Genomic DNA, 12,501 nt, shown 5'->3' on the forward strand with positions numbered 1-12,501 from the left:
TCTCGCATCAAAGCGTGCAGAACTGTTTATCACATTATACAGTAGGAGCCAATGGAAAATGTCATACTGTTCCCTTTATTCACACATATTGATGTCATCTTTCAACAGATGGAGGCAGTTATTAGATCTTAAGTGAAATTATTTATTCAAACATTTCATAAGTGTTTAACAGAGCATTTTCACATTGTTTCCTATTGTTTTTAGACTTGATATTATTAGCTCCCTTAAGAAATATGCTTTTTTGATTGGCTATAGAATAGGGTTGCACAGTATATCATTCAGCATCGATATCGCACTGGCAATAGTCACATCGCAGGATATGCAATGTTGAGTTTATTTATTATTATAATGTAGATTATAATTTATAATTTTTTCATGTGTTTTTGAGGCCTGTGACTGCATAATGATTTTAAAAGCATCCAGGGATAAGAAATTGGACTGTTTGTAATTTAAATAATGATACATTTTATTAAATTATTTTTTTTATTATACAATTACCTTAGTAATGTTAGAAGGAAAACGATAAAACATTGCTTATTTCAATTATATATATTTTTTAAAATTGTATTGATATATGCCTGTAGATTGTTTATTATATTTTATTCAGATGCACTTCTCTATAGAATCATCCCAATAAATGTAAACGTATTAACTCATCTGGTGAAATGGTATTCACATCACAAAATAATCGCAGAATAACTAAATATCGGAATGTATCAGTTTTCCAATATCGTGCAATCCTACTACAGAACAAATCATTGTCCAATTACTTGCACATTAACCCAACTTGCCAAGTTAACCTAATTATTGTAGTTACGCCTTAAATTTCACTTTAAACTGCTTTTAAAATAACTATAAAAATAATGTATTGTCATCATGGAAAGGGAAGACAACAAAAGAATTATTAGAACTATTATGTTTAAAAAAGTGTTGAAATAAAATCTTCCCTCTGTTAAACATCTCTCGTAAATATTGAAGTAGTAAAGAAAAAATTCACAGGAAGACTAATAGTTTTGCCTTGAAATGTACATGCAAAATTAGTGTGTGTAAAACTTTTGTTAAGGGTGTTTCCCAGTAAGGGGTTGCACCTGGTAGGGCATCCGCTGCGTAAAACGTATGCTGGAGTAGTTCATTCTGTTCGGTTCATTCTGCTGTGGAAACCTCTGATTAATGAAGGGACTAAGCCGAAAACAGAATGAATGAATGAAAATTTTTGTTCAGGGTTTTTCCCTGTACTGGGTTGCAGCTGGAAGGGCGTACGCCACATAAAACATATGCCGGAATAGTTGTCTGTTCATTCCGCTGTGGTGACCTCTGATAAATAAGGCACTAAGCCGAAGGAAAATGAATGAATGAATGAAAATGTTTGTTCATGCTTTGTGTTTCAGTTGTTTCATAAATGTTTCTAGATGAAGGAGAAATAATAAATGAAATAGTAAAAACTACCCCATAGTTAATTTCTGTAATATTTGATTTCTTTTAAGCTTTAAACATGCGTGGAGGTCTTCAAGTCTAAAGTGAAACTACAGATAGGAACTTATCAAATGTTGTGGAGTCAAGAAGTATTTTTTGCTGATTAATTACATGACCAAAGATAGTTGAATAAACAACAACAGGACATGATGTCGCTGAGGTGGCCATAAAACGTTTTTGTATGCATGTGCGTGTGTGCATGAGCATGTGACGTTAATTCCTGATGGCTGTTTTGACTTGTTTTACAAGCTCCTCACAAATGATTCAAATACCATCATATTAATACACAACAATTGCATTTGTTCCGCTCCGCACACAGCAGTCTGTCAGTCACGTATATAGATCATAAAACCATGTTTTGCATCTTTAAGTTTGGTTTTAAAGATGAGCATGACTGAATTTTTTGGTGGTCTGATACGAAATAGCCAAGAGCAGAGTGCGAACAAACTAAAGTAAAGTGCATGAACATGTACAGCTGGAGGCAGGCTTATAATCCTTCCTGTGAATTTTTTTAAGTTCCCCTTAAGCAATATTTTTTTTCAGATTGTCTACAGAACAAACTGTCATAATACAGTGACTTGCCTAATTACCTTAACTTGCCTATTTTTTTCAAATATGTTTGATCCCCCCCTATCAACTAGGCATACAATAACAATGCAGCCTACAAAACAGCACACATCCACACCCTTGTTATATATGTAGTGCTCAGCATAATTGAGTATACCCCATTTTGAAAATGAAAAATTTTATCCATTTCTCAGTGAATATAAGCAATGTATTTTGGTGCATTAAAACAAAACATTTAATATTTATTAAAATAATATTTTAGTCACCAAACAGCTTTAGAAATTGAAAGATAATACAATTAAATTCAAGCAAAATATTGCAAAAACAATTACAACCGACACAATTTCAACTAAATCTTTATTATTATTTTTGCTTCTTGATTTTTTTAAATTTATATTTAATATTTTTCTATAACATTTAAATTTGTCTGTACTAGTTTTTGCACTGTTATCGTAAATAATTTTGTTATATTAGATCCAGATTTGGCTTCAGTAGTGACTAATCTAATATATATGCACAAATACAATATTGTAAAGCTTCCTATTAAAGGTCTGAATTTTAAAGATAGATTTGTGAGGGGTGTACTTGTATGTGCTGAGCACTGTACATACATATATAAACATTCAAATGGCATAACTAAAAACTAAATAAATCAATAAAATAAGTAAATAAAAATAATAATAAATAAATAAAAATAATGAATTAAAACATTGAAAAATAGATAATGACACAAAATAACAAAAACAATAATACAATAAAAAAAGAAAAGACATGTTTACAAACACACAATTTACATAGTATTCATTAGGGATGTCCCCATCAGGGTTTTTTTTTTTTTTGCCCTAGAGTCAGTCATTTGATTTTGAGTATCTACCAATACCATAATACATAAAAAAAAAATAAAGAAGAGCTTAAAACAGATCCAGGATGTTCCTTATTTTTATTTAATTCAACTTATTTTAACATTCAACAACTCTGTTAACAAACAAACAGAGCACTTCTGTGAGGAAGCTTGAACAATCAAGTAATAAATAACATCAATTCTTCACTTTTCGAAATATATATATTATTTAAATCTAAAAACAAATAGCACCTTAACTTCAAATACCCGGCAGGCAATCCCAAGTTTACAAATCTCACAGTTTGCTTTGGCAATGTTGTCGTCATTTATAATACCTCCAGACCACAGACATACTCGCGGTTTCCGCTTCAAGCTGCTTCCGTGTTCTACTTTGCAGGCGTTTAACCAATAGCGTCTCTGGAACAAAATGTCATCATGCTGCACACGTCTGTTTCTGTGTGAAGTCAAGAAAGAGGTCTAACACTGTGTCACAGCATAACTACAGATGTGTTAAAAATAAAGAGAAACATACATATTCAAGTCCTGATCAGGAGGTAAAATCCGATTCCGATTGAGTCTGAAACCGCACGATCGGGCCCGATTTCCATAATACACATCCCTAATATTCATATATGGTTCCCGAAGATTGTAAAAGACCTTCTGCTTGCCTTTGATATAAATTAGTCTCTCCAGTTTAATACAGTTCACTAACTTCCCTAATTAACCTAGTAAAGCCTTAAAATGTAACATTAAGCTGAATACTAGTGTCTTGAAGACTATCTAGTCAAATATTATTTACTGTCATCATGGCAAAGATAAAATGAATCAGTTATTAGATATTAGTTATTAAAATGATTATGTTTACAAATGTGTTGAATTTGTTTTGTTTTTTGTTAAATGGAAATTGGGGAAATTAATATTCAGGGGGACTAGTTTCAGGAGGGCTATCAATTCTGACTTCAACAGTGGACTTGTTTTTATGGGTCAGATGACAGGATGTTTGTGTGTTTCTCCAGGTCCACTTCCAGAGCCTGTTCCCAGACGTGAAGCAGAAGAGCAGGTGAGAAACATCTGACACACATTCTTCTGCTCTTTCTAAAATCATCCAGCGCACATATCATCATACCTCTCAAGCAAACCTCTACACTTCTCATAAACTGGGTGTGCGATGTACTTTATTGAATGTGCTAAATGTACATAATCAGGTCTGATTGGCTGATAAAGAGTCTGAGCGTCAGTGATGGGATTAGGCGGATGACAGTAAATCTGCGCTGTCTGATAACCAGATCTCAGGCCACTTTTACTGCATAGTCCTGAATCTCCTCTCCAGCAGCTCTTCTTTATCAGTGTTACTCCCGCTGAGACAGAAGGATAACCTGAAGCAGATAACCGCTAATGCTAGCTCTCGGACCAGCTATCTGCTCGTAGATAAATCTGTAAGGTTATCCAGCACTAAAGCTGGCTCCGCTGGCCTTTTCTTCATCCTCAGACGTTTCTCTGGCTCTGATAAAGACTTCCTGGCGGAGCGCAGAGAGTCTGAGTGCTGTAAATCTATCTGAGATTTGTGGATCATGTGCTTTACATCAGTCAGTTCTCTGAAGATGACAGAGTTCATGTGAAAAATATTTTAAATGTTTCTATATGTCATAGTTGCTCATGAAATGTCTCTAAAAAGTTCACTATAAGCAACTGAATTATAGAATCTGGGCAAAATGCAGAATTCTGCAGCTTATTATCTACAGCAACACAATCACAAATGCTTTACTTTTAATGACTTTTCTTAGATTTGATGAAACTTATTTAAAGTCATTTAATTACGTATTTAATTTAAAATATCAGTTTAATAGTGTCCACAATGATACGTTTACATGGACATCAGTAATCAAATGATTTGCCTTAATCTGAATAAGACAGTAATATGATTAAGATGTTTACATGAGTTGTTTTTTGAATGGTACTTTCATGATCCCATTTTATAACACACAGATTGATTAACGTCATTGCCTCACAACGATATCCACGTGTTTAATTTTGGGTATTCATTTTTAATTCATCCACTTTAACTGCAGTTTGGCACTTTCACTTTCATTCGTGAATATTTCATGCATGCCCCCGTGACAAACGAGATATTGGATGCGAGTATGAAGTAAGACTGGTGTTTTAATGGAATTTGATACCGCACGCCATGTGAGGAAAAAACCCTCCGCATTTCACAATGCAGGTGTCTGTGGTCCTTTACTGACTCGGTAGGTGGAGAGAATAGTGTCAAACAGCCCTATGTATAGACTAGGCATGAGATGATAAACTGTTTTCAAGGTATGCCGCAGTTTGGAATAGTCAAGGTTTTAAAACCGTCAAAATTTCCTGCAATGCCGTTCCTAAGGTATGTGTAGGATTTTTTATTGACTTTTTTTATTTGGTTTTTTAGGACAGCAGTATCTCCAGCAGAAAAGATATCCAAAGATGCTGTTTTAACTTGTACAAAATAAATCTGTTTTTGAAATTAATGAAGACCGCAGAAGTCAATAATTCATTTGAATGATTTAGCCTGACATGTTTACTGTTCTAATATATCTTAAATGTTTCTTAAAATAAAATATGTTGTGTTCAAAAGGAAGAAAGGGTTTTGTTTTTACCCAGACATTTAAAAGAACATATTTTAGAGCAGTAATCACAATACCACAAAACTGTGATCTTTTTATCCAAGGTTATGTCAGAATCTTATACCATGTCTAGTTTAAGTATAAGTAATGTGGTGAATGTCCTACATGACAGTACTCCACATGTACTCCATTTCTGTTTAGTTCAATGACTTTAGTCAGATTAAGGTAATCAAAAATCGCTGTTTACATGGTAAGACTCCTAATCAGAGCATTGTCTTAATCATATTAAAATTGGATCATTGGTGTCCATGTAAATGTACTCGGTGTAAAAAAAAATACTGGTTGTCTTAAATTTTTAAGCTGAATCAAATGAACCTTATGAGTCATTTGAACTTATATTATATTATTCTGACATAAAACAGCTAGCAAAACTCATAAAATTAAGTTGGAACATGATTAACTTACTTTAATAAGTTACAATTTACTAAAAACATATATGTTGTCATGACTTTATTCATTCATTTTCTTTTCAGCTTAGTCCCTTTATTCATCAGGGGTCGCCACAGTGGAATGAACCGCCAACTTATGCAGCATTTTTTTTTTCCAGCTACAACCCATCACTGGGAAACACCCATACACTCATTCACACACATACACTACGGTCAATTTAGCTTACCCAATTCACCTATACTGCATGTCTTTGGACTTGTTGGGGAAACTGTAGCACCCGGAGGAAACCAACATGAACACGAGAACAACACGCACATGAACTCCACACAGAAATGTCAACTGACCCAGCAGAGGCTCAAACCAGCGACCTTCTTGCTGCTAGGCGATCATGCTACCCATTGCACCACTGTGACACCCTGTCATGTCATGACTTATTGATCATATAATTTTTTATAGTGCAATTGTCTTTGAAATCTTGAATGTTCAGATATCTTTAGATATTCTATATTAAGTGTAAATGTGATTTACTGTATCATATTTCATTGATCAGAACCGGCTCTCTTTTCAGTCTCGATAAAAATGTAATCAACTGTAAAATTCAGCTAACTTTAAACTCAAACTTTTTAAAATTTGCTTTTATATTGTATAACGTTCACCCTGGGCGTCACGAAGCATGATTGCCTTACAAGAAGGTCACTGGTTCGAGCCTCGGCTGGGTCAGTTGGCATTTCTGTGTGGAGTTTGCATGTTCTCCCCGTGTTCGTGTGGGTTTCCCCCACAGTCCAAAAGACATGTGGTACAGGTGAATTGGGTAAGCTAAAATGTCCGTAGTGTATGTGTGTGAATGAGAGTGTATGGGTATTTGCCAGTGATGGGTTGCAGCTGGAAGGGCATCCGCTGTGTAAAACATATGCTGAATAAGTTGGCGGTACATTCCACTGTGGCGTTACTTTTACTAATGCCAAACAATGAGACAATTCTTGCAAGCATTGTTTAAAAGCAGGGCTTTCTGTATTTTCCTGTTATCATTTTCTACACTTTATAATTAATTTTATTATTATTCATGTAATAACAAAAATGCATGTAACAATAAGAATAAACAGAAGATTAACAGTTTCTCATCTGAGCTAGTAAATGAGCTTGTAACAGGAAAAGTGTTTAGTATATAAAAGTTTTGGACATTTGGGAATATTCTGTTTCAATACCTCGGATAAAAAGTTTGAAGATTATTGGAAGAAAAAGTTCTAATGAGAAAACACGTCTATAAAGAAGAATACAGGGCTCCTGTCTCTTTAATACATTGTACACATTGATCTAGAATGTTTGAGTTGAATTTGTAAAGCATTTCTGGAGTTATATGTGGTCTCGTATTCTATTGAAATTGCAGAAGTTTTTCTTCCATTTATAATGCATTAATCTTCATCAAATCTTTAGAAGTTACAATCAAAACGAGTTTCTCATCGAGTGCAACAAACTCTTTTTGTTTTTTTTCCTAAGCGGTTTTGGATTTTAGAAATTCAGCTTGATTTATAATATTTATGAATCACAATAGAGCACCTAAAATGACCAGTGAGAAATAAAATAGCTCTAAGAATCTGACTTGTATATATAAGTAATGCCTTTATGCTCAGCTCTGATATATTTCATTGGTTAAATATTCATTTCTGTATAAATGTAAAACAAAAACACATATATAAATGTAGAATTGAAGAGTGCAGATGCAAAAACCTCTAAGTGCCGTCTAACATTTCCTTCTAGAATGAACGTTTTTCTCATCCTCCTATGTTTTTGTTAAAGGCAATGAAAATCACCAATTAAAGGCCATTAAAATGAAATTACTGAACCTGCACCCAAAAGTCTGAGAAAGCTGCTTATTTTAGTGGAGCATTGAGTCATTCATTCATTTTCTTTTCAGCTTAGTCCCTTTATTAATCTTGGGTCGCCACAGTGGAATGAACCGCCAACTTATCCAGCATATGTTTTACGCAGCGGATGCCCTTCCAGCTGCAACCCAGTACTGGGAAATAGTAGAACATTTTAGAGGTTCAAACTGAGAGGTTTTTGCATGTGAACTCTTCAATTGTTCTACTTTGTTTTTAAATGTCTTTTATTGTTTTTTTGTTTTTACAAATGGCTTGAAAACTCAGAGGAATTTCAAACCTCTAGATGGAGCCAAAGTTGTTTGTGATGATATAATAATAACTGCTGTTTACCTGCGTCTGGTGTTTAGCCTTATTAAATGTTCTTTACATGACACCGTAGCATTCAGAAGAAAGCCCAGACGCACATGATCACTGGGTTTTTAAGGATCAGCCATGTGAATAGAGGCTTTTTAATGTTTTTTTTTCCTCATTTTTCGAGTGCCTTGGACTGATTTTTGCTGTTTATTCTGATGAATCCGCTACCCAGAGGGCACCGACACATTATTAAAGCTACCCCTGAGCACTTGATTTTGGTTCTTTATATTTCATTAAAAGCGAAATAGTTTGTTTAGAGTTTTATTAATTATATGTTCAATTTACTGCCAACTGTAAAGTTGCCTTGAGCACATGAGATCCTGTAAATGAGCAATGATGGGAGACCGTTCATCTCAAAAACTGCTGGATTTGATCAGACCTGGGACAGTTTTGCAGACTTCCTGTCTTGTGCATATGCTCTGAAGTGACCAAGATCACATGTGTGGATATTGGCACTGACCCGGAGTCAGCCGCAAGTAAACAGAGCTCAGGGTCCATCTAGAGGACAGTACTAAAGCTTTTGCATTACAGTTATCATCATTTCAAATTTTGAAGAAAACCATCAATCAGGGTGTTCATCTAAAATCCTGTTTCCTCATTTCATTTGATGTTATTTTAAATAAAACTTGCATTATTTATATATATATATATATATATATATATATATATATATATATATATATATATAGAGAGAGAGAGAGAGAGAGAGAGAGAGAGAGAGAGAGAGAGAGAACTAGTAAAACATACGCTAGATAAGTTGGCAGTTCATTCCCCAGATTAATAAAGGTACTAAGCCGAAAAAGAAAATGAATGAATGGACCAGACATACCAACAGTACACATCTTTACACTTCCTTCAATTTCAGGTGAATGGAAAAGTTGTCCAGGTGGAAAAGCCTAAAGTAGCAATGAGTCTATCGAGCTCCAGCACCTCCTCCAACACCTCCACCTCTGCAGCTCCAGCTCCGGCTCTGGCTTCAGCTCCAGCTCCGGCTTCAGTTTCAGCTTCGGCTCCAGCCATGGCCGCTGCACCACAGGTGTGTGTCTCCATATACACTTCACATCTCCACACTGAAGCATCAATCAAGCTGTGGCTTACAGTCAACAGCTAGAGACATGTTGGGAAAATGCGGAGCTGTTATAAATCGACATTTTTGCATATCACCAGAACCACGTGATGGAAAACAACCTATCTTACGTCTATTTTCTGTACTAAAACTACATTCATCATTTTTTTATTAATTAACTAAATATGAAATATATATTTGTATGTACATTGATAATTATATCTGCTGCTTTTTTATTTTTCTTTCATTTAATCCTTTTGTGTGAAGTGATTTTGCTGTATAATGAAACTCTATACATGGTTCTTGTTAATAATAAATATATATGGTATTTTCAATACCTTTAAACATGGCTTAACCAATCAGAATTGAATCAGTTTTAATTATATCTCCAGTGTATATACAGCAAGTGTTGACTTCTGTACTGACTGTGTGTGCAGGAGAAGGTGAAAGAGAAAGCCTCCAGTGCAGACGCAGGCCTGGCTCTGAACATGTCTCTTCAGCAGGCTAAAGAGCGCGCTCATCAGAAACGCTCCAACAAGAGAGCTCCGCAGATGGACTGGAGCAAAAGAAACGAGCTCTTCAGCAACCTCTGAGCCTCCCACGTGCCTCTGTCTCTCTCTGTTGTGTTCTTCACTTCTCCTCCATCCCATCATGCCTCTCTCCATCGTCGTCAGTCTTTTAAATCCACTCGCAGATGATTAGAAAACCCTTCACGTGTACATTTTTAAACCAGTGTTATTCTGCTTGTGATCTTCTTCCTCTGTTGATTTCCTTGTTTGTTTGTTTGTTTGTTTTAAGTCTGATCAGCTGATTTAGCTCTGTGGAACTGATATATGATGATCTTATATATATATATATTTCTGTATAATGTACAGCCTAGAACTTAATTGTGTTTTAAAAAGAAAGCTTAAATGATCTGTGTATATAATCTTGCTTAGCTGACCGTAATATTGATGCAGTATTGGTGATCCTCTATAAGAGCTGAGTTTGGGTGATTTCCAGCAGCACAGATCCAGATTTTATTCCTTCGTTTATGATCAGTTCATAACCTCAAATGTAGAAAGTACAGCTTTATCATGTTTGTAAATGTGAACCGGGAGCCAATAACCACTGTCTGACTGAATGTTTAAGCCGATAGCGCTTTTATTTAAAGTGCTTTTTGAACAGCACATGCTAATAATGTGAGTGAGGAGCGGCTGTGAAACAAGCGTGTGATGGGAGTTTACTTGTAAATCTTGCACAGTAGGTCTGTTGTAGTATCTTCGCTTCATTCCGTGCGACTTTAAGATGGTACATTTTTAATTCAAATCCTGAAATATACCTGCTGTTTCACACACACATGATTTTTGTTATTAAATATTATCAAAAGTCTGTTATGACTGAATTTCTATACAGGAGTAAACAGATTCTAGAAAAGGGTCTCAATACTCTTGTTAAATATAGACGTATAAACATTTGGCTATATAACTGATTTAATCCACTTAAGTCATGTCATAACATAACGGTGACGTATGGAATAATGTTTCCGCTACTCATTTAGGACTAAAAAGTGGCCTTAAACGAATATTTTCTCTATCACACTTTAAAGTGAATTTGATATAAAATCATGGTCTACACATAAATCTCTGGACTTGCTGAATCACAAATAACAAAATTAACAATTTATTAAAGAATCCATCCCTCTCTGCCCATCTGATATTTGGCATGGATGTACAGCTGAAGTCAGAATTATTAGGAAAAAAAATTTTCTATGCTATACAGTTTAACAGCAGTTTTTATTGTAAATCTGTGGCTATTTAAATGATAATTCAGTCTGCTTATATATATATATATATTTTTTTTTTCTTTCTATAATCCATGGTTCATTTTTTAAAGGCTGCGTTTTATTTTAAATGCTTTAGAAGACTATATTTGTTCATCCAAACCAAAATAATGATGATCATTTACTTGTTTACTGTTGTTCATTTTAAACCTGTGCTGATGAGAAATATGAAAATTATCTATTGATTTTTAGCATTTTCATTTGTCTAATTTGCCAATAATCTGGCAGCTCACCTGAAAAACTTTAACTACTGATAATTTTAACTAATTTAATTTGTACTACTACTACTAATCATAATAATAATCATAACTCCCTCATGTGGTTTTAAACTACTATCTGTTGAACACAAAAGATATCTTTAAGGATGCCAGTTTCTAGGATCTATTAACTTCCTTAATAGTAAAATTGTGCAAAACGAAAGAAACTCAAATAGGTTTAAAACAAATGAATGATTTAAAGGTGCAGTATGAAACGCCTATTTCTTGCAGCTGAACAACAGGATAAACTGACAATGATCACCTCAAATACACCTCATGTGCTTTATTCAGTGATAAATGCTAATGTGAGTTTGAATGCCATTTTACATGACATTTATTGCCATACTACTGAAAGCAGCAGCAAAAATTGGACTTTAGAGCTGTGAAATAATGCAAGCCAACCAATATCAGTGATTCAGCATCTACATTTAGTAATGTTAAAGAGGTCTAATGTGTATTAATTAGACTACACACCTTACTGTTTTGTTGGAGTGCAGTAAGTGCACTATTCTGTAAATTTCTGTCGTGTTTCGTCTGGTGCAAATAGCCAAATTGCTTATCAATGCGAAAATAATCACGTAGCGTGTTGTTAGGACATGGAGTTCCAATGTAACCTGTTCACCTATTGTTTACATTCGTAATATTTATATTATTTGCTAATTAATAACCTCATGTGGATCTCTGAATCTCAGTCTCATTTTGGAGTCTGCAACTGTCCACTGAAGGTCACATTTCATCAATGAGCACATGCTTTGAGAGCCTTTCTGAATTAATGAAATACTTGGTTTCCATCAAGGCAACCCGGGGTGCTGAAATATAATTGACTAAAGTGGCAGTGGGCAGGTTAAAAGAGCCAAAACAAAGACAGCGTTCCGCCACGTAAGAGACATTCTCAAAGCAGAATAACTGACTTCAGCATCGTTTTTCAGATAAACAAGAATGTTCACTTAGCATGTTTCTTAAATATCTGTAACATATTATAGTATGTCTATACTTTAGAAGAGTCAAAACTTTACATACAGCATCTTTAACTAATTTTGACCAATAATAACTCCCTCACGTGGTTTTAAACTACTATCTGTTGAACAAAGAAGATAATGTGAAGAATGCCGGTTGCTGGGACCCATCAACTTCAATAATAGGAAACATTGTGTTCGACGGAAGAAAAACTCTTTCAAAACAAGT

General features: G+C 34.6%; 1 protein-coding gene across 1 annotated transcript in view; it reads left to right on the forward strand.

The window, feature by feature from the left end:
• Positions 1–11,584, forward strand: part of nherf1a (NHERF family PDZ scaffold protein 1a) — a 52,096-nt gene extending 40,512 nt beyond the window's left edge. The window contains exons 4-6 of the mRNA XM_056469810.1: positions 3,898–3,941; positions 9,037–9,207; positions 9,675–11,584. Of these exons, the coding sequence (XP_056325785.1) occupies positions 3,898–3,941; positions 9,037–9,207; positions 9,675–9,830 (371 nt within the window). The 3' untranslated portion in view covers positions 9,831–11,584. The remainder of the gene's footprint in view (positions 1–3,897; positions 3,942–9,036; positions 9,208–9,674) is intronic.
• The last annotated feature ends 917 nt before the right edge of the window (positions 11,585–12,501 follow it).

Source organism: Danio aesculapii, chromosome 12 (assembly GCF_903798145.1).
Source record: "Danio aesculapii chromosome 12, fDanAes4.1, whole genome shotgun sequence".
In the NCBI taxonomy this organism is placed as follows: domain Eukaryota; kingdom Metazoa; phylum Chordata; class Actinopteri; order Cypriniformes; family Danionidae; genus Danio; species Danio aesculapii.